The sequence below is a fragment of the Lissotriton vulgaris genome, chromosome 7, assembly GCF_964263255.1.
Source record: "Lissotriton vulgaris chromosome 7, aLisVul1.2, whole genome shotgun sequence".
Classification (NCBI taxonomy): Eukaryota; Metazoa; Chordata; class Amphibia; order Caudata; family Salamandridae; genus Lissotriton; species Lissotriton vulgaris.
In genome coordinates this window covers 1,725,584,816-1,725,611,882 of record NC_141695.1, presented here as the reverse complement: position 1 = coordinate 1,725,611,882, position 27,067 = coordinate 1,725,584,816, and the positions used below count along the sequence as shown (strand labels likewise).

General features: G+C 39.8%; 1 protein-coding gene across 1 annotated transcript in view; it reads left to right on the top strand.

Moving 5' to 3' along the window:
- Positions 1 to 26,406, top strand: part of LOC147706454 (complement C1s subcomponent-like) — a 75,718-nt gene extending 49,312 nt beyond the window's left edge. The window contains exons 5-7 of the mRNA XM_086932969.1: positions 10,292 to 10,429; positions 20,954 to 21,028; positions 25,439 to 26,406. Of these exons, the coding sequence (XP_086789095.1) occupies positions 10,292 to 10,429; positions 20,954 to 21,028; positions 25,439 to 26,208 (983 nt within the window). The 3' untranslated portion in view covers positions 26,209 to 26,406. The remainder of the gene's footprint in view (positions 1 to 10,291; positions 10,430 to 20,953; positions 21,029 to 25,438) is intronic.
- Positions 26,407 to 27,067: the final 661 nt, after the last annotated feature.

Here is a 27,067-nt window from a genome sequence, read left to right as displayed (position 1 = left end):
TTACCACACAGAAGACTTCTTTTCTCTTACAGAGATCCTAGATCACCTTGACCAGAAACAGGATTATTGTGAGAAAAATCTACACCAAACACTTCTAGGCGAATTCTGTTTATATAACTTCTCCATGTTCCACCATTTAACATCACTTAACTTAACTGATCTGTTCCTTATGAATGTGATTTGTTTAGAACATGAAAACTTAGAAAGACCTTTGGTGATATGACCAGGAAGTCTTACCTTGACCCAGTCACCAACTTTAAAATCAAACTATTTTCTTCCTTTGATGAGCTCATTGGTGATATACTTACTTTGGGCTTTGATACAATCAGCCTTCACCAACTCACGGTTGACCGTTGGAACACTAAGATCTTGCATCCATGGTCTAACCAACTTAGATGCAGCTGATCTGCCCTTTAATAATGTAAAAGGCAAGACTTTTGTTACAGCATTAGGTGTGGTATGTAAAGCCCACAATAAATTGGAAAGTTCTTTCCTCCAGTCTAAACCATTGACAACAGATAATTAAATGCTATCTTTGATGACTCTGTTGCAGCGTTCCACTAAACCATTACTGTGGGGATGATATAGAGAGGTGGTGATGTGTTTGATCCCCCAATGAGATGAAAAAATCTTGAAACTCCTTGGATACAAATTATACCCCATTATCTGTGACCAATTCAATCGGGGCACCTTCCTTCAAAAACAGACATTGCAGAAAATTAATTACTTCCACTGTTGTTGGCGATTTCACAAATTTAACTTCAGGCCACTTAGTACCATAATCCACCAACACCAGACCGAATCTACTTTTCCCATCCAATAAATACATTGGACCATTGATATCAAGAGCTAATTTAACCCAAGGTTTGTCAGCAGCCGGAATCGCTTCAATTGGACTAGGAAGTGTCATCTGAGATTAGCACATAATATACAATCTTCTACAAAATGTTCCACAGAACTATCCATACCAGGCCACCAAAATACTTCTCTAAGTCTTTTCTTCATCGCTCTCATACATATGTGACCTTCATGAGCAAGAATTAAGATTTTATTCTGAAGAGACACAGGTACTACCAACAAATCCGTTCTTTTGAGAATACCAGACTGAAAATTAGAATCAACTAATGAAGCTGCAACACAGCACAACACGCATCCTCCTTTTGTTTACAAGATTGATCAATTACCAAAGGCAATCTGGACAAACAATCCGCAGAAAATGTTTTTTTTTACCCCAGGAATATATTCTAAATGAAAATGGAACTTCATCAATCTAAAGTGCCATTTGGCAATGCGAGGAGTGGCATTACCAGCTCCTTTGGTGGTAAGAACATTAAGCAATGGCGTATGATCCATCCGAATAGTAAATTCAGAACTCCATAAATATTGTCTGAAATAATCCACACCCCACCAGCACGCTCTAGCTTCCCGCTCTATAACAGAATAAGTGGACTCTGCACCTCTCAACGTGCGTGAAGCAAATGCTACTACCTCATTCTTTCCCTCTCTGACCTGTAGTAAAACAGCTCCTAAACCATATTGACTAGCATCAGTGACTATAATCGATTCTTCATGTGTGTCAAACGGTTGAAGAGGAATGGCCATACTCAGTTCTAATTTGATGGACTGAAATTCTTTTTCTAGCACAGATGACCAAAGAAATTGTTTTTTTTTCATTAATAACCTTAAATTGTGTTTTTTGCTACTACAATTGCGAATGAACCTGGCATAAAATTCCAACATGCCTAAAAATGATCTCAGTTGATCTTTGTTTTGTGGAGAATAATAATAATAATAATAATAATAATAATAATTTTTTTATTTGTTTGATTACTTAAAATCTTACAAAAAGCAGGTAAAGCATGTGCAGTTATAAAAATGCTAAAAACTATCCATATGTTCAAGTAATTTTCATCAATCTGATATAAAAGTCAATGGATTAAAATTGGATTTTTGGTTAATTCAATAGGTTCATATTCACACTTCTCATAAATTAATCAAGTACAAGCTTCCAACTTTTTTTGGACCATAAATAGAAATGTAACAAAAGCTGAGTTCATTGGCAAGTCATCTGGGTTGAAGCTTGCCACTAGTGCCTGCCTACAAGTCCTAACACCACGTTCATGAAACATTTTCTTGAGTGTACTTTTTCTTTCCACTGTCAAGTCAGGACAAAGACACAATAAGTGTAAGATGGCTTCTTGACCTGTTTTGTGGAGAAGGAAAAGATGTTATGGCATTAACTAAGTCCTCCTTAGGTTCTACACCTTTGGCAGAAAGTTTATAACCAAGATAGTTTACCTCTTTGACCGCAAATTTAAATTTTTGAGCTTTTAAGGTTGCACCATGGTCTGTTAAAATGGGTCATACAGTAGCTAACGTATTATCATGTGACTCTAAATCTTTACCATGAACCAAAATGTCATCTTGAAAACATTTTACATTTGGTACATTCGCAAACATAGCTTCTGTTACTCTTTGGAATACAGCTGATGCTAACACCAATCCAAAAGGCATTCTTTTGAATCTGTGTCCACCAATTAGAGTGACAAATGATGTAAGATGGCGACAGCCTTTCTTCAACGAAATTTGATGATAAGCTGATGACATGTCTAAGGTAGTGAAGACCTTGGCATCCTTAAGTGACGTTAGCATTTCTGTAATGTTCGGTAGGGGATGCCTATCCACCCAAATCTTATCATTCATGTCTCTCAAGTCTATGCACATTCTGAGATTACTATTGGGTTTCTTGGCTAAAACCACTGGAGAAAGCCATTCAGAGCTCTCTATGGGCTCAATGATACCTTGACTGCAAAGAGATTCAAGTTCATTAGACAATTCCTTTTTCATGGCTAGAGGAACTCGTCTGGATTTGTGCACAATTGGTTGAAAACCTTGCTTAAGAAAAATTTGATCCGAAAAACCTTTTATTTTGCCCAAAGTATCACTGAATACAGATGGAAAGGAAGATTTCCAATCATGGGAATCTACAGTGCTCACAGATGCAATTTGGTCTCTACGCAAAACTTGTTTGGAACTATTGGGATCTAAAATGATGCCTACATTTTTCTGTTCCAACCAACCAAGAAGAGATGATTTATCTTTAGAAACATAGACAGTAGCAGTAGTAGAATAATTTTTAAATGTTAAAGTGCAATCAAATTCACCCAAAACTTGAACAGGGTTGCCACCATATGCTACTGGTTTAATTAACGATTTCCTCAAGGGAATATCAGTTAATTTGCACCAATCTTCAGGACCAATTAGTGTGAAGAATGAACCTGAATCAGCCATCATGGAAATGTGATTACCATTTACACCAATTTGACAGTATGGCTGTTTTACAGCTTTAGGTTGAAGTTTTAAAACAAGAGCATTTTCAGAAAAACCTGAATTAGAGAATGTGCTATTTTGTATATCAAAAATATTCTCACCGTGTACCATTTGAGGTTTGGTCATAAAATCTTGAGCGGTACTCACAATGTTAGAGGAAGTTTGAGCAATTTTTTCCATCATACTAGACAACATCATAATTTCATTACCATCCCCACTATCAGAATTCTGATCAGCCTCAGGTTTGGCTTCTATAGAAAGAACTTTTTTAGAGTGATATTTAGCGTTGGAATAACTAGGTTTCGATTTGCAAACTTTGGTGAAATTACCTTTATTTTGCATTTAACACAAAATGTATCTAATGCAGGGCAAAAAGGATGATTTCCCAAATGATTTTTATTGCCACATCTATAGCATTAAAACGTTTTGCGTTTGTCATTGTTAGTCTCTTTTTTGACAACTGCCTTGTCAATGGCAAGAGCACGTATTTTAGTATCTAAAGCTATTTGATCCACATATATAGCTGTAGATTCCATATTTGTAGCTATTTCTAAAGCTTTGTCTAAAGTTAAATCTTGTGTCGTTAATAACTTTTCTTGAATCTTTTTGCTATTCGTTTTCTCAACTAAGTGATTGCTCAACATTTCATCTTGAAATGTTTTGTAGTTGCAGGTGGAAGCTAATACTCTTAGATCACTTAAAAATGTATCAACAGGTTCACCAGGTAACTGTTTTCTCAAATAAAAGGCGTGTCTCTCCATAATAATGTTATGTTTCTTTTTAATCTGGTGTCTTACATTTTTATGGCTGATGAATACTCATCAACAGCATTACCTTCACCCATGACTACAGTAGGAGGCAAATGTTTGAATACTTTTCTTCCTTCGGTGCCCAAAAAGTGACGCAGCAAAGCAATTTTTTTTTATTTTAGTAAAAACTTCAGCTTCAATGGCTTCTAAATAAGCCTCAAAACCTTCAAACCATAGCTCCCATTCTACAGGAGGTGCACCTGGAGTGGAAAGAAAAGGAGAAGATGAAAGTACAGATTGCTGCATGATGCCAATTGGAAATACAATACAAATAGCAAAATCTCAATTATAAAAAAAAAAACAATGTTGAAGAATTACAAAAATTTATAAATGTGCAAATAATGATAAATCAGATTAAAGCTGTGCACATCAGTGATGTATAAATCCTGTGAGCACAATGTATCAAGTCACTATGGCATTTATTTAAATCTGTGCGAGTCAGAGATGCGAAGATCATTGTACGCACACTGCAGAACTTTGCAAAAACCAAATAAAGCTGTGCGAATCAGCGTTGCAGAGATGAGCTGTGCACATGATGCAGAACTTCAGATGATTACATATTGAAGCTGTGCGAATCGGCGATAATTAATTAGCTCTGCGCATGATGACTGAGCCATAACCCAACCTTAACAACTTACAACAAGTCCAGCTATCCACCAACTTGCTAGAGATGAGCACTAGTAGCTCAGGGAAACCGTTGATATGCCTACTGCTCAACTGTCGGTCCACAACAACAAAACATGCATCGGACATCGCTGCCCTTGTCATTAGTCAGGAAATTGACCTAGCAATCCTGACAGAAACATGGCTCTCGGAATCCTCATCTCCAATTATGGACCTTCTAGTGCCCCCCCCAATACAACATTGTGAGGGTAGATAGACTAAAAAAGACAGGAGGCGGTATAGCCTGCATCCACCGATCGAATATAGAGATCAACAAAATACAAGCCGAACCACTCGAATCCTGTGAATATCTAGGTCTCAATATACGAACAACAGACAATCAAAGATGCAACTTACATGTGCTGTACCACCCTCCAGGTAATAATGGGACCTTTATAAAACAGTTAATGGAGATCATCATGGCTAACTCCAACGATCACTCTTACAATGTATTCCTGGGCGATTTTAACCTACACTGGGAGGACAATAAGGACAAACAGGTCAACGCTCTTAAAGACTTTTTAACGGAGCTAAACCTTACCCAAGCCTGCACACAGCCAACACACTGGAAAGAAACAACACTAGACTGGATAATTTCGAGAAACAAGAATATCTCGACCCACTTAGTTGTTCCGTGCGACTGGTCGGATCACCATGTCATTACCTTCCTTATACCCACCTTGAAAAGGAACAAGACCAAGCAGCCTATTAAACTCAAAAAGTGGACCCAGGACACTAAAGACTCGAATATTGAGCTATTGGTGGAAAGTTGTGAGAAGGAACTGAATCCACCTAACAATCTGCAGAATGTGAATGAGTTAACGGATCACTACACTACATCAGTAACAAATATAGTCAACTCTACCTTGCCACTAAAACTGAAAAGAGTCACAGAAAAGGATAAAAATCCATGGTTCAATGGGTCACTAAACGAAGATAGACGGAAACTAAGACAAGCTGAAAGAAAATGGAGACAACACCCATCATCCCCCGAGCGGAAATCACTCAGAAAAATCTGAAACGAATACAACAAAAAGATCCTCAATTCCAAGAAAGAATTTATTAGATCAGAACTGGATAAAGCGAAAAACAGACCACAGAAACTATTCGCGATATTAAAGCAGCAATCCAACAAGTTGGCCAAAACTGCCCAAGAAACTACTAAAACTCAACTGGGTTTTGAAGAATTCTCAACTTTCTTCACCAATAAGGCTGACATGCTTGAAAGAGAGCTCAGGACGGCAGCTGACAACATACCCAACCAAACACAAATACGGAGCTATACCACCTCGACAATCGATCTTGATAGGGCAAAGAACAAAGTACAGTGGGATACCTTCAAGCTATACGACCAGAATACCATCGCCAGAATGCTCTCGGATATCAAACCTAATAACCACTATATGGACTAGAATAATAAATGCCTCACTATCACATGGGATCCTGCCGAATTGCCTAAAAACAGGCCAAGTCATCCCCATCATCAAAAAACATACAGCGGACCCAGCAGATCCTAATAACTTTTGCCCAATTTCTAATATTCCATTAGTTGCCTAATTAATTAAGAAATGTGAGCAAAATCAACTGAGCCAACACATCGCTAACTTCATGCTACTGGACGACTGCCAATCGGGATTCAGAACAGGCCAAATCACGGAAACAGCGATCGTACATATTTTCGATGATGCGTTACAGGCCTTAGATAGCAATAGAACATATCTACAACTCCTTCTCAACCTGTCATCTGCTTTCGACACAGTAAATCATGGAAAATTACTAGCCAGGCTTCATGACAGGATGGGCTTGTCAGGAAATGTGCTGAAATGGTTTGCATACTTTCTTCAGAATAGAACGCAAAGATTTCTGGTCAACCAGACACTATCCCCATTGTGTACTAACTCAATTGGAGTCCCTCAAGGGTCTACCCTATCTCCATCTCTTTTCAACCTTTATGTCAAACCACTGACAGAAATTCTCCGAGACGCAAACATATCCTATTACATGTACGCAGACGACACGCAGATTTACATGAAGATCGCATCCCTGGAAGACATCAAGGTAATGAATGAGGCCCTAAAACTGTCACTTTGCTGGTTAACTACCAATCATCTGAAACTAAACGCACAAAAAACAGAATTCCTATTAATTTCACCACCAAAGAACCACACAGAAGTGAGGGAATGGACCGAAATGATCACAGCACTAAACTGCACCCCTACGCTATGAAAGCCCACATCAAACCAATGGCAAAAAGTGCTCGTTTTCACCTGAACTACGTTAGGAGAGTGAAACCATTCCTTTCTATGGTGGACCTCAAACTGGCAGTACAATCATTAGTGGTCACAAAGATTGAATATGAATGCACAACCTTAGCAGGTCTACCAAAAATTTCCACAGCTCCACTAAAAGCATGCCTCAATGCAGCTGCAAGACTCATCACCGGAGCGAGGAAATTCAATCATATCTCTCCACACCTGAAATCGTTAAACTGGCTACCGTACGAAGCCAGAATCCAACTGAAGATGACATGTATTACCCACAAAGTGCACCACTATAAAACACCAAGATACCTGGCCCAGAAAATTGAGTTATCTGGAAGAGGCAGACCAGCCAGGAGTGCCAAGGAGCTGCTGCTGAGACCACCCATGTTCCGGAAGAAGAAAACGTATAACAGAGCTTTCTCCGGAGCAGCCCCCAGAATTTGGAACTGACTCCCCTCAAATATTAGGAAAATCACAAACACTGCTACATTCAAGAGGGAAGCTAAGATCTTCCTAATGAGTAAGTTCCTCAAATAGACAGGACAGGGCATCATCACCACCGGAACATTGATGTTCCAAAATAGTTCAACAAATGGAAAAGAAGAAAAAATCCCATCCTATGCTAAGGATAACCAATGGTGATAGAATACTAATCCAGATGTACGGATGCAGAATGCACGGAATAAGACAACTTGAAACTATTGTTACTGGAGTCACAATACACCAAGTACAGCTCAGTAGACTAGTCCAAGAACCTCCATTGAAACTTTTAAGTCAGACATTTACAGGAATTATACAGACATATGTTATTTCCGAACCTTATACAGATATATGTAATTTCTGAAACTACCTCATACCATGTGAAATGTTTATTATATTGCTTTGTACAAAACTTACCTCATGCCAGATAAGATGTATATGTATATCAAACCTACCTCATGTGAATGCGAAGCGCTCTGATACCCAAGGGTCACGTTCGCGCTATATAAAGCTCTCTAAATAAAATAAATAAAAATAAATGTGTGCCAGCTGTTGAGACGAAGAACAAAGGGCCATATGTAGGTCGCCCAATACTGCCCGGTAACAGTGAAATTCATTAAATTTCACGGTTACCGACCGGTATTTAGGCATTTGAGATGTAGGGAGGATTCGGTATAAAGGAATTGGTAAATACCGATTCCTTAATACTGATTCCTTATGGCTTTGCATTTAAGTACTCGATAATACCGATTCCTTAAATGCAATGTAGGTAGCACTTAAAACAGTGCACCTCAGGTTTAAGGAATCGCTCTTTACCACCAACTCCAGGTTGGTGGTAAATAGCGATTTCCTTTCCGAAAGCACTTTTTTGCTTTTTGAAGTGTGCCATGTGGCACGCATCCATGGCCTTAGGGCATGCATGTGCGCCACATGTGCACACATGCACATTTCAGGGGTGCCAGAGGTCCCTTGAAATACCTCCCAAGATTACCGAATCAGTAATACTGATTTGGTAATACTGAATTTCTTCGCATTCATTCCTATGGGCCTCCGAGCCCATAGGAATGAATGGGCAGGTGATTCCTTATTACCGAATCAATATTACTGATTCTGTAATAAGGAATATTAACGATTCAATATTTTTTACAGAATTTTTACCTACATATGAAATACCGATTCCTAAATACCGAATCAGTAAAATTCTCTATTTAAGAATCTGTAATTCCCTATTACCTACATCGGGCCCCAAGTCTCTTTGACAATGGCCACCAACAACTTGAAGCGTAGCGCCGTGGAATAGGTTGCTAGGCAACAAAATACACAAACGTAGGGTTGCTACGTGGAAAGCGTCTGAATGACTAAGAGCAGCGCGCGCTAAGGAAAGCACGAGATCCAACTAAGGTCGTGAGTGGAGCTTGAGAGGTCGGTGTTAAGGGATTAAGCAAAGTCACGAAACAGCGGAAAATCCTACTAGGCCCAGCCTCCGAGAGACGCTCTTCTTATCTTCAACAACGCTCATTAGCAAAGATTTCTGAAGAACTGTAAGGTAAATGGAAACGGAGAACATGAACAGGTGGCAAAAAGTTCTTCTCAGCTACCAGAATGCTTCCAGCCAGTCCAGGGTCAAACTCCCGTTGTCGCCAGTAAAAAGAAGACACTTCAATTCTGGTAAAGTGAACTGCTTTATTCAAGTAATAGAAGCCCAGAGAAACGACCGGTTAGTGCAACAGCAAAGTGCAACTGCTGTTCTGACCATTCCACATGCCACCATTCTAAGCTAGAACGGTAATGGTGGCATGTGCACTTATTCAAAGAATAGTACATAGTTAAAGCTACAGAACCCCTAAAGAGAAGTACAAGACCCAACACCCATGTTCTGGTGTGAACATGTGCTTCTATTGGAATTCTCAAGGGTATATTATCAAGCCCATTATCGCCGCTTTAGCGGCATTTTCCTGAAGCTAAATCGGCGATAATTATAACGCTGTTCTTGATAATATGCCCCGAAGTTATTTTAGATTTCCATTTCATAAAACACCAACTGCCCTAACGCAAATCAAGGGATACATTAAATTCTACTCATTGTGTTCTTCAAATATCCCTTTTTGTGTATGAGAACTGTGCCTATGTTTTTGCTGCTCCCAAATGAAAACATGTGACTGAGACCTTTACCTATGTGGTGAAGATCTGACCTACTGTGATGCATGTTTGTGTCTATTTCAAAAATTAAACACATTAAAATAATGACTGCTATGGGGACCACTCTGCTTGCCAAGTTGCCAGGTGTAGATATATTCCATGTGTGACACATCAAGCCATTTATTACTCCCACCCCCAAAGCACTTTTCACTCAAGGATTTATTAGACCATTGTTACAATGTTAAACGTTTAAATGAAAAGTCCCGGACTGCAATAAGTGTTTCACTAAAATGTTGGGAATGGGTGCTTAAAAGACATGGTTTTGGTGTGTCTTCACAGGATCTTCATTGCAGGGTTCCATTACACCTGGTGTATAGCTGGTTGTGGTTGGTTTGTGTGCTGTGTTCTTTCACACTGGTGGATCTGTCAGCTACCATGTGTATGATGGGCCAGAACAGCTTTATTATGTCTTTTGTTCTGAATGTGCATACCTTTAATCATGATAATCAAATTCATAAATTTTAAATCTGGAATGTCGTACCATGAAGATCTAGATAGATACTACTGAGTAATGCAATTTCTGATTTGTTACATCCTCTCCGTTTTCAGGGATCGACTGTGGCCGTCCAGATGAAATTGATAACGGCTACATCTCTTACTTATCACATAGCAACTCAACCACCTACGGAGCAACTATTGAGTACCACTGTGGGGAGCCCTATTATGAGCTGTTATCCCCGGGGAAAGGTATGTCGCCCACCTCTTATGTACCCCAGCTGTGGTTATGGCCCCTTACTTTGGGTTTAGGCAATGCTGCCAGCACTGGATGTGGAATATTAAAATAGCAGTGTAGGCCCCCAGTAAGCCAGAAGACAGCATGTAGATTTGGTCATTAGAGGGCTTATTCTGGGCATTTTGGGTGGTGAATAAGAGGCAGATTTTTTAAGTCGCAATGTTGTCCAGGTGTGCCATTAAGTGAGAAGAGTCTAATGGGCTGTTACAATGTCTGATCAGATCATCCAGTGATATCTTGCTTATTTTGAAATAAAGAACACCTGTGTTTTTAAATCACAGGTCCCATATTCTTATATATGGCATAGTGGGGTCACTAAAAAGCAAGCCTCATGCTTTAGAATATATTCTGGTGAAGTTAGTTTGGGGTGGGTGTCTTTTGTTGTCAGGCCTCTCTGGAGATTGTATGGGGCCCCGTCAAAATGTCTGCTGGTCACTGGCACTTTTGCGTTGAGGGCGACTGATGGGAGGTCACTGGTGGGGCTAATGTGTGCCAGTAGATGAGTTTGTGCAGCTGTAGACAGAGGAGTTGATATAGCTAGAGTAGGTACTCCAGAGTTGAATTTGAAGAGCTTGAAGTATTCACATGCGTGGTTCTTTTGAAGACCTCGTCACCATAAAAATGTAGTAATCAAGTCCAGGCTGATTGTGAAGTTTCAAGATGATTTTTTTAAGTTGGTTACAGATAAGTAGTACATTAGTATGCAGCCCACCAGGAGCAGCCAGCCCTTCTCCAACTCCAAGTTCCCACTCCCAACATTCCATCTTGCATCATTCAGGCAGCATTCCACTGGCATAGCATGAACCATAACAAACCAGAATACTACAGTCTCCACTCTGGCTTTCACTTCATAAATTAAAAAAAGTATTCTCTGAAAAAACTGAACGTTTTGCCCATCACCTAGCAGTGCCAGCTGCCTCATCTTAAATGTACAGGGTCATGCCATCCAGTACAAAGGCTGGCATATGAGAGACACAACTTCTAGAGCCCTTATGTGTCCATTGATTCTCAAGGTACACTTCATTCTGGTGTAAGGAATAGTTATTGGGAAGAACAATCTCACACATATCTCTATCTGATGGCCTTTGTGGATGTCTGAGCTGATCTGGAATAGAGATATTGTTTAGGACAGAGGTCACCAGTAGGTCAATTGTGAGCTGGTAGTCAGTCTGTCACTTGCCCATCTTCACTTCTTGTCAGTCAGTTTGAGTGTACACAGTTGCCTTCCTGCTAAGGCAGCATTTTAAAGAAATCTACACCTGATTCTGTGAAGAAACAGAAGCTGAGAGTGCAGGCCGATGCATCCCTCTATGGTTTCATATAATGATTGTGCTTAAGGTCAAAGGAGTAGCCAGAGAAATAAAATAACCCTCACTTTGAACCATATCCCAAAATGGTACTGAGTAAAGCAAAGTGTTTAACACTCATTTGGAGAGTAAGGGAGAGGGAAGGGAGGAGGGTGTGCCAGCAAAGGAACTCTGAAAACAATGTGACCGCATTATGCATTTTACATGTTAGTTCCCAAAGAATGTGCTTAAATAGCTACAGGCCTTTCAGGAAGTAATCTCTGGACACCCATGAAACAATCAAATTCATTCAGGGATGCCAACTGTGTCAGATCTTTTTCAAAGATGTTGATCAGGTCACTACTTCCAAAGGAGTTTTTGAAAAAATGGGGCCACATCAAGCATTCTACATACCAATGTGACCTTTATTTTATTTTTCTATGCTTCTATACCTTCTTATTTTTTGTCTTTTTACACTTCTTTCTTTTTGTCCTTCCATTCTTTTTTCTACATTATTTGTCATTCTTTCTTTTTATTTATCCATCTGGCAATCATTTTGTCCTTTTCCATCCATCCATCGCTGTCTCCATCCTACTTTAAATTTTTTTAAATCCATCCAGCCTTCTTATTTCTATTCTTCATCTTTATTTCCTTCCTTTACTATCTCTAAACATAATTGCTTCTCTAGGTCTGTAAGAAATTGGGTTTTCGGTTGACTGGGGTATAGCCCTGGTTAATCAACAGCCACAATGCATGTCAGCATGAATCACAAAAGTCATAAAATTAACCCGGGCTTAAAAGTAGTCTGCCTTAATTTAGAGGCAACATGTAAAGTATTTATGCAGCACGCAAACAGTAATAAAGCGAAAACACAGCACTAGAAAAATTCCACACCAATTTAGAAAAATATAGTAAATTGTATTAAACTATTTAATACTAAAATGCCTAACATCCAAGCAGTAAAACAGGAGTTATGAATTTTTAAAGTATAAGGAAAAAAATAGCGCCTAAAACATCAAATCACCAATTGAGGGCATCCATTCGTGGAAAATAGGTTCAAAGTGCCAAAATATGTCTGACTGCGATGGAGCGCGAGTAGGATACAAAAAGTGAATTGGGACTGGCCTGCGCTTACCTTCAGACTTAGAAGAAATTTCAAAGAAAATGGTCAGAGAAGATAAAGTCCAGTGGGCCCAGGTTGCAGGTGGTGACGTAGGAGGGAGCGTTGTCATCAGGGAGCAACTGCACAAAGTTGCGGTGAAGATTTCTACGTTCAGACGTAGGGGCTAATTACAAGTTTGGCGGTCAGACCGCCATAGGACTGCGGCTACCACCGGAGATCTGTGATCCCTCTGCGGTCTTGCAGCGGTTTGAGACTGCAATATGCTGGCAATGCCGCAGCGGCACTGCCAAACATATTGCAAGTTATCCACATGACAACAGTTTTCATGATGGTGAGACCCCCATTAAAAGTGTGGCGGTGAGGAAACTAAGGGGACTCTATACACCCTCTGTTGCCTCACGGCCTGGGAGTGCATGCAGGGGGTCACATATTGTGCTCCCCTGTCAGTACGCACCTCCTGTTCCTGCACGGCATGGACTGCACAGTCCATTCTGTGCAGGAACATACTTTGGCGCTTCCATTGCGGTGCCTTTGTAAGGATCACACATGAGCCTTTGAAAGGCACTGCCATGGGGTCACCAAAGCACCACCTGCCTGACCACAATTGAACTCGTAATCTGTGACGCGGTGTCCGGCAAATTTGGCCATGTGGCAGCGGGGCGCTGATGTCGTGACCCCCTGCCACATCACCAAACCTATAATCAGGCCCTTATTCTCTTCTTTGAAAGTTGAAAAACTCGGGTTTGACAAGGCAGGAGGCTGTAGCCGACGATAGTTCCACAAGGCCGGGTATCTCTTTGGCGAAGGACCACTGCAAAGGATTTCCTACTGCAGAGAAGAACATAGCGTGGACTGCTGCAAAGTCAAGACGACAGGCGATGCACCTTGGGAGGACAGACATGCGGGTCGTTCCTGGTCTTCAATTGGTTCTCAGAGCAGTTTTCAGCCAAAAATGTTCTCAATCTCAAGTTATGGATTTTGACTATCTGGGCATCTTTCGCACCACCACCAAGGACCCAGGATTGTGGTGGCATCACTTGGGGGCTTAGGGCTCACTCAGGATGGGTCCAGGTGCCAGCTGAAGATGGTTAGATCATTTTTCTTCCCTAAGCCTGAAGCTCTGATCAGGGGTACAGCCAACTAGCCTTTGGAGTTACTCTAATAGTCCTGGTTTCCAGTGAGGATGCCTTTTGAGAGTTCAAGGTAGTCTCCAGGCAGCTAAGCAGTCCTTACATTTGTAGAAAAGCAGTCTTGTGGAGTACATAGCAGGCCACAGCAGCAGGCAGTCCTCTGAGAGTCCCGTCGCAGGTCCAGAAAGTAAACTGAAGGGTGGGTCTGTGGGTCCTAATGTTACATCTGTGGCCCCATTTGAAGTAGGCGAAGTTTCTAGAGCATTCCCTTTGAAGAGCTTGAGGTTGCCAGACTCCCCTACCCTGACTTCAACCTGGGAAATGTAGTGAAAGCAGGTAATTTGTGCGAAGGTGGGGCTTTGCCCAGCTCTGCCGCCCATGCTGCCAGTTGATGGTCAATCCAAGCACACCTTATTCTTCTGTTGTGTGGCTATCTGGGACAAATAAACAAAGTCCAACTGCCAATTACCCCCTGCCATGTGACAAAGGACAGGCTACAGGCACCAAATAGCTAGGGCAGGAAAATGACAGCTTTAAAAAAATTGCTATTTTCTAAATGGTAACTTAAAATCGGATTATACCATTAATGAGGAATTTTAATTATAACTTCTCAGATACCAAACATGAAAGGTTAACTTTCTCCCAATCAAATGTTAGCACCACAGTGTTATCCCATAAGAGAGGTACGGGTCACAGTAGGGAAAAACACATTTGGGAGTTTTCCACTAACAGGACATGTAAAACCTAAAAGTACATGTCCAACCGTTTATTTACAATGCACCTGCCCTATGGGCTACCTAGAGCCGACCATAGGGGTGACATATGTACAATAAAAGGGGAGTGTATGGCTTGGCAAGGGATTATATTGGCAAGTCGAATTGGCAGTTAAACACTGCATTTAGGGTTCAATGGCAGGCCTGGGACATGATTCAAGGGGCTACTTAAGTAGGTAGCACAATAAGTGCTGCAGATCCACTAGTAGCATTTAATTTACAGGCCCTAGGTATATGGAGACTTATAATTAAATTAAATATGCCAACCAGGTGTACACCACTTTTACCATGTTTTAGGGAGGTGCACTAGCACTTTTGCACTGGTTAGCAGTGGTATTGTGCACAGAGTGCTAAAGCCAAGACAAATGAATTTCAGCAAGAAGTGGAGGGCAAAGGAAAAAGGTTTGGGGGAAGACTGCCCATGTCTAACAATGTCCATTTATAACTCTATCCTTTTCCACCTATACATCCTTTCATCTGTTGATCCATCAATATTTCCTTCCTTCTGTTCGTCTATTCTTTCTTCCATGCTTTCAATAATTGTCAGAGCAAGCATTTGCGCATCCTTCTTTTGAGTCATTCATCTCTCCATGCGTCCTTCTCTCCAACCATCCTTCTCTCCAACCTTCTTTCCATGCACTCTTTTCTAAATGCCTCTCCCTTCCTACTGTACTTTGTTTCCTGATAGCACCTCATACTGCCCTCTGCATTGGCATTATAAACTTTCTTTACGAGAAAACATTTAAATGCTTTATTTTGCACAGAACTGCCCAGAGGCAAACAACCCTACATACGTTGCTAAAGTCGTGGGTTACTGATGCCTTTGCTCAAGCTTCTTCATACATAGTCTCAGGCTCCAAGTAAGTCTGTACTATGAGTGAAGAGTCCAAGTGAAATCTTTTCAGTTCCTCAGGAAGTGAAGAGTGAGAGAAAGAAATTAAAATGTCTAGCATTTGTTGGTTTGTTTTGAACTTGCATTCAGTGATATGGATTGATTCATGTCTTTCTTTCTTCACTCCTTTGTTTTTTTCTTTCTCTTTCTCTCATCTCATGTTTCTCTTCCTTTTCCTTTCATTTGTTTCTTATGTCCCCTTTCCCTGCGTTCCCTTCTTTTTCACTTACCTTTTCTTTTCTCCTTGTCTCTTTTTCTTCTCACCATCGTTCCTTTTCTTTCTCTCCCTTTGCTTCATTTAGTCTCTACTTTTCATTAACTCCTTTCCTTCATCCTTTTTTCTAGTTTCCCTGTCTCGGTTATCTCGTTTTATTACCTCCTATTTCTCCTGTCCTCCTCTCCTTACTTTCCCCCTCTCATTCTCTCTCTTTCTTCTCTTTTACTCCTATTCTCTTTCTGTTCTCCCTTTTTATCCTGTTCTTCTCTATTTTAATTATCTCTTTCCATTCACTTCTCTTTCACCTTTTGGTCTCTTGCTCTCTCCTTCTCACCTTTCTTTCTCTCCTTTGCTATTCTCTTTTTCTTCTCTAATTTTCTTATTTTTCATCTTCTAACTTTTTTTCCTTTTGTCTTATTTATCAGTTCCAACTACATTTCCAGTTCCCCATTTTTTCACCTTTCTCTCTCTTCCTTCTCTAGATTCTTGCTTTCAGTTTTCACTTACTTTCTCTCTTCCCTTTTCTACTTTCTTTCTCTCCTATTCTTTTCTAATCTCCTAAATATTTATCTATCTGTCTGTCTATCTGTCAATCTACTCTACCAACTCTGAATGTAGTTTTATGACACTATCTTGAGAAAGAAAATATTAACATACACAAATATCACCCAAACAAGTTGAAATCATAAATGTTGCACCTAATACTTAAACAGTAAGCACACAAATATGGATGACAAAAATAGTACTGAAAAAATATTTAAAATTGAATATTGCAAATAAAAATGGGAAAAACTATATCACCCACACATTAGTATTATGAAACAAAAAAAGCAGCAACATCTTTATGTATGCATAGGATTAGGGTCAAGGGTTGCATTTATGCAATCGAGGTTGGCTTGGTTGGTATTTTAGCAATCCAAAGCTGTAATGCTGTGCCAGGAGTGGTAAAAGGCTTTTATCATTTTACAGCTCGGCAGTGATATCACTTTGATAAATCTATGCTTAAAGATTTTGCTGCACAGTTGGCAAAAGGCTTTGTCCCTTTCTTGCTTGGTGTGGATGGCATTGTGGTAATCCTTTGCTTAAAAACTTTGCTAGAAAAATAGACATTTGAGGTGAGCAGATTCAGAGTGTCGCTGGTGTTGCAGGGTGCTCTATGTAGGAGCTGCTCCTCATCTAAATTTGGGAACTACCCAGTGTTCTCTGCTTTCTATTTTGCATTTATATGTATATATGTATAGACACAAAACGCTGGTGGTTGCTGATGCACAACCTGATTGCTGACGGTGTTGTGGTCTTGTGGCTCCGCTCTGACGATTTTGAATCCAAGGAACTCCACAATGTAAAGTAAAGGTCTGCACATTTTGGCTGCCAACCAGCCTTGATCACAATGTTAGAACCGTCTTGGGTCAACATTTACAATCATGTGAAATGTACAATAACAGAAACCATATTATTACAATTGAAAACCAAAAAAAAGTGGCAAACATTTATAAACCGAAAATAAAAGTTACAATGGCTTCATCAAGATTTGTTATTACAACAAATTAACTCAAGAAGAACATTGGCCCTTTCATCCTGCATATTATCAACATAGTGCCCAAGTGGGCATGTGCTGCTTTCAAAACTCAGATGACAATTAGCCTAATGTCAAGGAATGAAGATTATTGCTTATCATCATACACTTTTGATTACGACACTAATCCATGTGCATGCTTCAAAATTAAAATAATAAACTTCTAAAGTAGCACAATAACATAGCGTAAAATCAAGACATGAAGAAATCAAAAAACATAATTAAGGCCAAGTTGGCATTACCACAGATGTATTAGCTCCTTGTCCTTCATACAATAAAAACTGTCATAAGTCGGGGAATTCACCTGGGTGACTGATCTGAAATAGAATTAAAAATAAGAATGTTTAAGAATGACAACATTAACAACTACTTCAAGCGCAAAGAACTCTCTTTATATACAGACAGGAATGTGCTTAATGAAGTAAAAGTCAGTTACTAAGACATTAATAGCAGAAGGAGAAGGTTGAGTCCTCACTCAATCAGAAATGAACATGCAATTCTTCATCACAATTAAGACCTCTGGGTTCATTACTGTCTATTGCCAAAATATACTTGGATTCCAGTTTCTTCAATAGTTATTTTTCGGTGTTTCCCTCTTGTGTGTCTTTAGATATCCCATCTATCACACTGTATTTCAAATCTCTCTCATCTCCTTTATACACTGCATAAAAGTGTCTGGCTACCGGATAAGTGTATCCAAATTCTTTATAGCTATGAGGTGTTGCAGAACTCTTTTGTGTACAGATAGTGTGGTGCTTCCCACGTATATGTTGAGGACAAGGACATCATAATGTTTAAACCACATGATCACTTTTACAATTGAAGTGTCCTCTGATTTTTTTATTGGTCTTGCCTGGGATTAAAGTCTCTATCATGTTCTCTCTATTCTTACATGCTTTATGTTTTTTACACGTGACAAAGCTGTCCCTAGGTTTCAACCATGTTTTCTTTTCAGTCCTGACATCACTCCTGACCAATACGTCTCTTATAGACCTGGCTCTTCTGAATGTAATAAGTAGCCTCCTGGTTATTTCCCCTCCAATTGTGGGGTCAGTTCTCAACAGATGTCAGTGTTTACTTAGAATAGATATTACTTTTACATGGCTTATTTGGACTGTTGTAGCTTGTAACAATTGTTCAGAAGGAACTTATTCAAGGACAGTTACATTTGAGCAAGTATTTACTTTTGTTATGATTCAATCATAAACTGTAGGGATAAAAGTAGAGTATCCGAGTAAATTAGGTACGTGCAATTACATTCAATATTCAGAAATACAGAAAAATAGGTAACCTGTAAAGTTTAACTGATTTTACTAACTTCAGCTGAAATTAATAACACATTTATTTATTACAAAAGGATTTTTTTCTAAAAAAAGCATGTTTGCACAACAAGTCTATATAAAGTATGAAATGGAATTTTTTATATACATATTTGTGACATATGTGACATACGTGACTCCATGAAAATGCTTTTTCAATTAATAAACAAGAGAAAATGAGTATGAACATGACCAATAAACTGCTTCCTAAAAAAGATTTACAGCAGAACAGCATCACCCTGGAAGAATGCAGATCTACAAAAGAAGACTGCAACACTTAAACGAACCACTAAATAGTATAAACAAAGTATGTGGCAATAAACGAAAACTAAAATTAATACATCACTTATAGTATTTTAAGTTATAAAATCATTACAACTATGCTACGTGTTTATTTTTCCAAATGATAGACGTATCCTCTACAGTAAGGAAAAAATGCAAACAGAAAAAGAAAATAAAGACATATGGGCCGATTCACAGAACTAATCTGAGATAAAATCCTAAACTTACCACTTTTGGTTTTCACAGAAGGCATTTAGTTGTAGTAAAGTTAGAACTCTAAAAATAACTAAGTGCCAGGGCTCAAGGTATTTCTTAGCTTGCAGCACTCACTGCCCCTGCCAGTGATGCAAATCGCTGGTGACAATGGTCTGGATGGGATCCTATTAATATTTTGTTAATATATATTGAATTGCTAAACTGATGTGTTGTCCTGAAAATAGGCAGACCACAGTGTGGTGGATTGTCATTAGAAAGTGCCAGTGTTAATAATTAAGTGACAGTGCCAAGCATTGGCAAACACCGGCACAAATTAAGCACTGCTTAAGGAAAATAGAAATGCGATGTCATTGTAGGTCACAGGTCTAACCCAGGGAACATTAATGAAGAACAGCGAGAGAGAACATAAATCACATGAGGGCTTGCAGGCATACAAGGCGGGGGTGGACTGATGAGTGGCCCTATGCAGAATAACCATGTATTTAAAGACCTCGCTGCTTCCAATAGGCAGCAAGTGCAACAGTACACTTTGGTATTTTAGGATATTGCAAATAAACTAAGCAGTTTCACTTTGAATTACTTGGAGGGAGTTAGAGATTTTGTTGAGAGGTGCCAATTCAATTTCAGTAGTCCAACTGAGATTGACAATTTAGAATCCAGTAAAATCCAGAGGTTACATACTTGCAATGAATGGACAAGACACTGGCCCATGGTGTCCGCCAAGGCAGGGATCTTTGGAAAATTCCTCTGGCAGGTGTTAATAATAATTCAATTTTAATGAATTTACCTTCATAAAGTTAACAGACTACCAGTGCATTAATGCTGGACTATAGGCAGGGCCACTGGAATAACGCAGCAGGAGAAGACCAAATTATGTGGCAGATTTGACTAAATTATGCGTCAAGAAAGGGCAAACTATGCGTCGTACTACTGCATATTTTGCCATATTCGTAATTCTAACCAATGTTAACACTGTTTGGGCAAAATATTTCACTTCATAGTCATTAGTACCCGTTTAACCTTCAAATCCAGCAATAAGCAACAGAAATGTGAACAGTCACATTTTGTGTCACTGCAGTTTGATCAATTTGAGGAAAAAACTATTTTTTCGGTAAAATTTGCAGAGGTGTCAAATACAGAAAATTTAGAATTATGCGGGAAGCTCCACAAAATCAAACAATTCCAATTTCCCTGACTATGGTCCAAGGTTATGTCATTAGAGGATCTTCAAGAGAACCCAAAGACCGAGTGGATGTTATCTACACATATGAAGAATCTCTCTCTCATTTGTTTGAGAAGCTGGGGCGAAGGCTCCATGCAAAGATAAAACAACAGGTGAAGAGAATAGAAATTTGTTGGACACCACAGTTGAGGGCTCTGGACTTAGACTGAATTAGAGATAGTATTTAAGTTGATGGCAATCATTTCTGATCCATGTCAGAATTGCCCACATTCTTGAGACTTATTACATTGGAAAATGTGGTTGTTAGTATCAAAAGCTGCTGAAATGTCCAGCAGGACAAGGGTGAGACATTGAGTTAGGTGAGATAGGTGAGTAGACTGGGTACATGAGAATATCCTATTTCTTTTCAACTGGATGAAAGTCATTGTAATCACTGCTGTTTAGTGCACAATTGACATTGCTGTCTTAATTTTGATTTGAGGAATCTACAGCTGCTCTGCTGACGGTGAGTGGGTAAACAGCCAAGCCGGGACAGAGCTTCCAACCTGTGCTCCAGGTAATACTTTGTTTGGTTCTTCTGGATAAATGTTGAAAAGCTTCCCATAGACACCACGCCTGCTACCAGAATGTGCTTGAAGAAGCAGTTTTTATTCATTTTTTGGAACCTAGTTCAGCAGCACCAAAATAAATTGTGCTGAGAGGGGGGTCAGTCAATACATAACATCCCGGGGCTAACAAGATACAAGTGATCATCATCACGTCACGGAAACATTTTGACAAAATGTCTTTATATTTATGTTCATAATAGACATTCACGAAATAGATCAAAGGCAAATACATATAGAATTAATGACCTAAATGTGAAAGACATCATATATATATATATATATATATATATTGCCGCTCCGATTATCTCTCGTTTCGCAGGAAAGAAAATCCGGCACTCACAGGGGAAGTGTTCAGGTTAGTTTAATTTCAAACAACCAGCAGACAAACGCGTTTCGGTTTTCCTTCGTCAGTGTCTACCATTGACATGGAAGGAAGCAAGTTTAAAAGCATTTCGTCACATTTTGGCATGTATATAGAAAGAGGACTGACGTTTAGCCCCGTGAGAGAATTATTTACATAGTATATCACTGTTTGCTTTACATTTCTCAAAACACTTTCAAAGGTAGTATGGTTGAAATTCATATTACGATTTCACACACTAATTTCAGACATGTTAAATAAACAATTCCTGAAATTATTTACATTATGTACACATTTTTTGTTATTATTGAGTTGCCCTTTTCTGTGTTGTGGGTTTTATTAAGCCGTGGATCGGCATTGCTCACGGGGTGTGGTACTTCTAACTAGATATTTCTTTCAGAGTTTATGCTTTTCCCAAATGAGATGCTAGTTCTTCATTCCTGTTCAATCCCAAAGGGGCCTTTGTTTGGAGGTCTATTATATAACGGGATTCTAGCCTTCTTAATCTCCGTAATCTATCTCCACCCCTTGGATCTACTGGTATGTGGTCCAGAGCAAAGTTTTGCAAAAGTTCTCTGTTGCTATTGTGTTTTAGGGCAAAGTGTTTCGCTACAGGATAGTTGAAGTCCTTATTCATAATTGCACGTTGGTGCTCTAGTATGCGTAACTTGACATTCTTCACTGTACTGCCTATGTATTTAAGTCCGCATGGACACAGTAGGCAGTACACGACATGGGTGGTATTGCATGTAAGAAACTTAGATATTCTCCCTTTCTGTCCTGACCCTGGTATTTCAAATGTTGTTCTCCTTTTGCTTTTTTCGCAGGCCTTGCATTTTCCGCAAGGGAAAAATCCTGGCATATCCTTAATTCTTCCTGTGGTTGTTATTTTGTCAGGCAAATGACTATGTACAATTTTATCCTTGATGGATCTTCCTTTCTTAAAGGTAATTAAAGGAAAAGCTGGAATTTCTTTTCCTATAATTTGATCCGTCTTCAAGATATGCCAGCTTCTCTTCAGTATATTCCTCAGATGATTCGAGTCCTCTGAGAAAGTAGTAATCAGTCTGAATTTTCCCTCATGTTTTTCTATCTGTTTGGTTTCTTTGATCTTTTCCTTGAGTAGTTGGTCTCGGGGAATTCTCTCTTCTCTTTTCAGGGTATTTTCTAAGAGTATTTTATTATATCCCCTCGCTTGGAACCTACTAATGCTGTCTCTTGCGTCCCTTGCAAAGTCTGTATCCCTAGAGCAATTCCTCTTGATTCTGAGAAGTTCTCCGTTTGGGATACTTCTGATTAGGGTCGGGGGTGACTACTTTCGGCATGTAAAACCGAATTACCGGCTGTTACTTTCCTGAACAAGTCATATTCATGCATTAGCGAGCTAATGCTCTTAGCCATGTTATCCACCTCCCATTGGATAACATGGCTAAGAACTGCTCAAGGCAGGTGTTAGCTTTTGGAGATATTCCCGCTTAGCGCGAATATCTCCAAAAGTTGGTAATAGGAGATAGCGATGTTAGCGACTGTTTCCAGTCGCTAACATCTTGGCACGCCCACTTTGCATCTCATTAGCGATAAATATCACTGACATGCAAAGTGGGGCCCAAGATGTTCGCTATCTCCTACTAGCTGTCGCTAACTGGTGTTAGCGGCAGCTAGGTAATAGGGAGATCATTTTATCTCTGCTTTCTTGGCTTTTAAAGCCAAAAAAGCGGAGATAAACCCCCTTGATAATATGCCCCTAAGTTTCTTACATGCAATACCACCCATGTTGTGTACTGCCTACTGTGTCCATGCGGACTTAAATACATAGGCAGTACAGTGAAGAATGTCAAGTTACGCATACTGGAGCACCAACGTGCAATTATGAATAAGGACTTCAACTATCCTGTAGCGAAACACTTTGCCCTAAAACACAATAGCAACAGAGAACTTTTGCAATACTTTGCTCTGGACCACATACCAGTAGATCCAAGGGGTGGAGATAGATTACGGAGATTAAGAAGGCTAGAATCCCGTTATATAATAGACCTCCAAACAAAGGCCCCTTTGGGATTGAACAGGAATGAAGAACTAGCATCTCATTTGGGAAAAGCATAGACTCTGAAAGAAATATCTAGTTAGAAGTACCACACCCCGTGAGCAATGCCGATCCACGGCTTAATAAAACCCACAACACAGAAAAGGGCAACTCAATAATAACAAAAAATGTGTACATAATGTAAATAATTTCAGGAATTGTTTATTTAACATGTCTGAAATTAGTGTGTGAAATCGTAATATGAATTTCAACCATACTGCCTTTGAAAGTGTTTTGAGAAATGTAAAGCAAACAGTGATATACTATGTAAATAATTCTCTCACGGGGCTAAATGTCAGTCCTCTTTCTATATACATGCCAAAATGTGACGAAATGCTTTTAAACTTGCTTCCTTCCGTGTCAATGGTAGACACTGACGAAGGAAAACCGAAGCGCGTTTGTCTGCTGATGGTTTGAAATTAAACTAACCTGAACACTTCCCCTGTGAGTGCCGGATTTTCTTTCCTGCGAAACGAGAGATAATCGGAGCGGCAATTTGTGACGTGGAGCGCCACCACGAGAGGCACCCGCCTGTGAGTGACCCGGTTACTTTGGTGCAACGGAGCTGTGCTATATATATATATATATATATATATATATATATATATATATATATATATATATATATTATATATATATATATAAAAATCCGACTGGTCGCAAAAGTGCTTCAGCGCACCGACAAGTACACAGACTACAGAAATTCGCCCGAGTCAGTCTTCCAGTTATAAAAGTATTTATTTTGTTGTGGTGCAAGCCATCAGATGCGTTTCGGACTTCACGTCCTTGCTCACTGATGGGGAGTGATCGAGTAACCGTTATTTAACAAAAGTTTACACACACAAAAACGTGCCATTTCAATTAAAAAGAGTAAACATAGATAAAGGACCACACTTTACCAATAGTCCTTCACTAAACGTTGCTATGGGCGCCATTTTAACACAGTGCAACGTCCATTTGTTGCATTGTAATTTGTTGGTTTACATAAAATACACCAAAGTTGATAATGTGCAATCATAAAACATCGTGACTTGCATATTATGTTAATAAAGTGCTATATATATACGATGTTAAGAATAAACAAATTAATTTGTCAAACTGCATACATTTCCCTGATATTAAACAAATCAGTGGTACTGCATCATTGTTAAAGCTATGTCCTCCTTTGCCACGTAATTCATTTGGTCTATAAACGAAAAGAATTTATTTCTAAACACGAACCTTTTGGGTAGTCAATTATCTGTACAAATACATGAAGACCCTTTGATATGTTTGTATAGTTGTTTTTTGTTCAAAGAGGGCATATTCAATGTGTGTGCATCACCTTTATTTACGGTTTTACTCTAAAGTGCTGAGGTGCTAAAACAGGGAACCACAAAGAATTAGTGAGTACCCTGAAGGTAAGTGCAAAATCTATGGTTCACATAGATGTGATGTATATATATATATATATATATATATGTATCAGGTCCCACACACTCACAATCAAAACCAGCATTCACCCAACACGCGTTTTGGTGCCTCACCCAATGTGGGCTACACCTTCAGCAGGGCGACAACAGTACATAGTTTGGGGCACAGAAGGAGGGACCTGATAGGGGGAGGGAAAGAAAAAAACATGGAAAAATAGAAGAATATGGAACAATCAAACCAAAAATTCACTGCATATAGATATATAGATACATATTTTGTGATTAATTAAGAGTCAGAGAGGAGTTTACATATTTCGCAGAATAATATTTCAAAAGAGTAAAACATTTTAGCCACAGGAGAACCATGAGATAAATTAAATAATGTTCTCACACCAATGGCCCCAAGTCCATAGATGGAAGTAAAGGGCTGGGGCTCACCTGCACCAGGCTCTCTCAAATCATTGCTTTCGTCCCTGACTTCTTACTTTTTCTGTCTTTGCAGTCTGTGGTGTCAGCGTTGACCTCTCTGACACTGGGCGGATATTCGGGGGAACTAGAACCAAGGATGGGATGTTCCCATGGCAGGTGTACTTCGAGAACCCAAGGGGCGGTGGAGCCCTTATATCCGATGAGTGGGTTTTGACCGCAGCCCATGTGGTGGATGAAGGGGAGAACCCTACAATGTATGCTGGAATCAGAGATCTCATAGACAAGAGTACCACAAATCAACTTGTCGCAGAGAAAGTCTTCATACATGACAAGTGGAAGAGAGGCGTGCCGGACCCTCGCACCGACTATGACAACGATATTGCCCTAGTAAAGCTGGAGACCAAGGTGGAGCTTAATGATAAGGTTTCACCCATCTGCCTTCCTGGCCCAGGCCCTGAGTACATACTGGAGGAAGGAGAGATTGGCGTAATCTCTGGCTGGGGCAGAACAGAGACCAAACATAGGGGAGCCCGAAAACTCCACATGGCATTGATTCCCATAGTTAAGATGGCCGACTGTCAGAAGGAGAAACCAGAAATTGGGGACTCCAGCCAGTATGTGTTCTCATCAAACATGATCTGTGCTGGAGGTAGTGGCAAAGACAGCTGCCAAGGTGACAGCGGTGGATCCTTCGTTGTCCGGGACCCGCACAATGATACACTCTACTTTGCAGCCGGCATCGTCTCCTGGGGTCGCAAGTGTGGTACCTTTGGGTTGTACACCAATGTGAGGAACTACCTGGACTGGATCAAGAAGACCATGATGGAAAACAAGGACACCTAGAGCCCCCCTTCCGGGGTCAGGAGACAATAACATCAGAGGCAATGTATTCTGTAATGTAGTAATTAAAAACCCATCAGCTATCATGGGTGAAACTGCGATTTACTGTATATTCTTAGCTCCCTCTGAGTACCAGTTAGTGCAGGATTTTTGAATGTTAAAAATATATTGAGTGAAATTAAAATAAATTGAGAAAAATAATTATTTCTCCTTCTTCCTACCTAAGTTGGTTAGCTGTACCTCTGACAAGCTCAAACTAGTTAATCAAAAGTAACTTAATTTTGAATCCACCTAAAAAAACACAACTTTCCTTGGGGTTTGCAGCTCAGGTATACAAGTGGAGACTATCTCTTTCAGGGTCTGTGGCCTTCTGTGTGCAGCCATGACCTGCTAATCATGTGTATGCAGTTGAGCCACAAATGATCTCCTGACCATCAAAATGATAAGTGGAACATCCCATCCCAAAGACAAAACCAAACTTTTGGAAAAAAAAACACAAAGCAAGCAGCCATCCAACCTCACCATGGTCTAGCTTCATTTGTGGAAGGGTACTTACTGTTGGACATCGCTTTTGTTTCCTTGTTAGCGGCCATCTTTGGAAACAGAAGAACCATGACAGAAGCTACCTGGAGATGAATTACACCAAGTGTCTTGGGGGTGCAATGGGCAGGTGCACCCACTTTCTGCACCCCAAGGGCACTTTGGTATTACAGACAGGCTGCCTGTGCTTTGGCAAGTGCTTGTGCGGATGTTCTGAGTCACAGATTACGCAAGTGCTACATATGTGCCTGCGCGATCTCAAAGGAGTCTTCCCTCAGCATGAGTGCATAGCCCCGCTCAGATGAAGAAAGACTTTCAATCT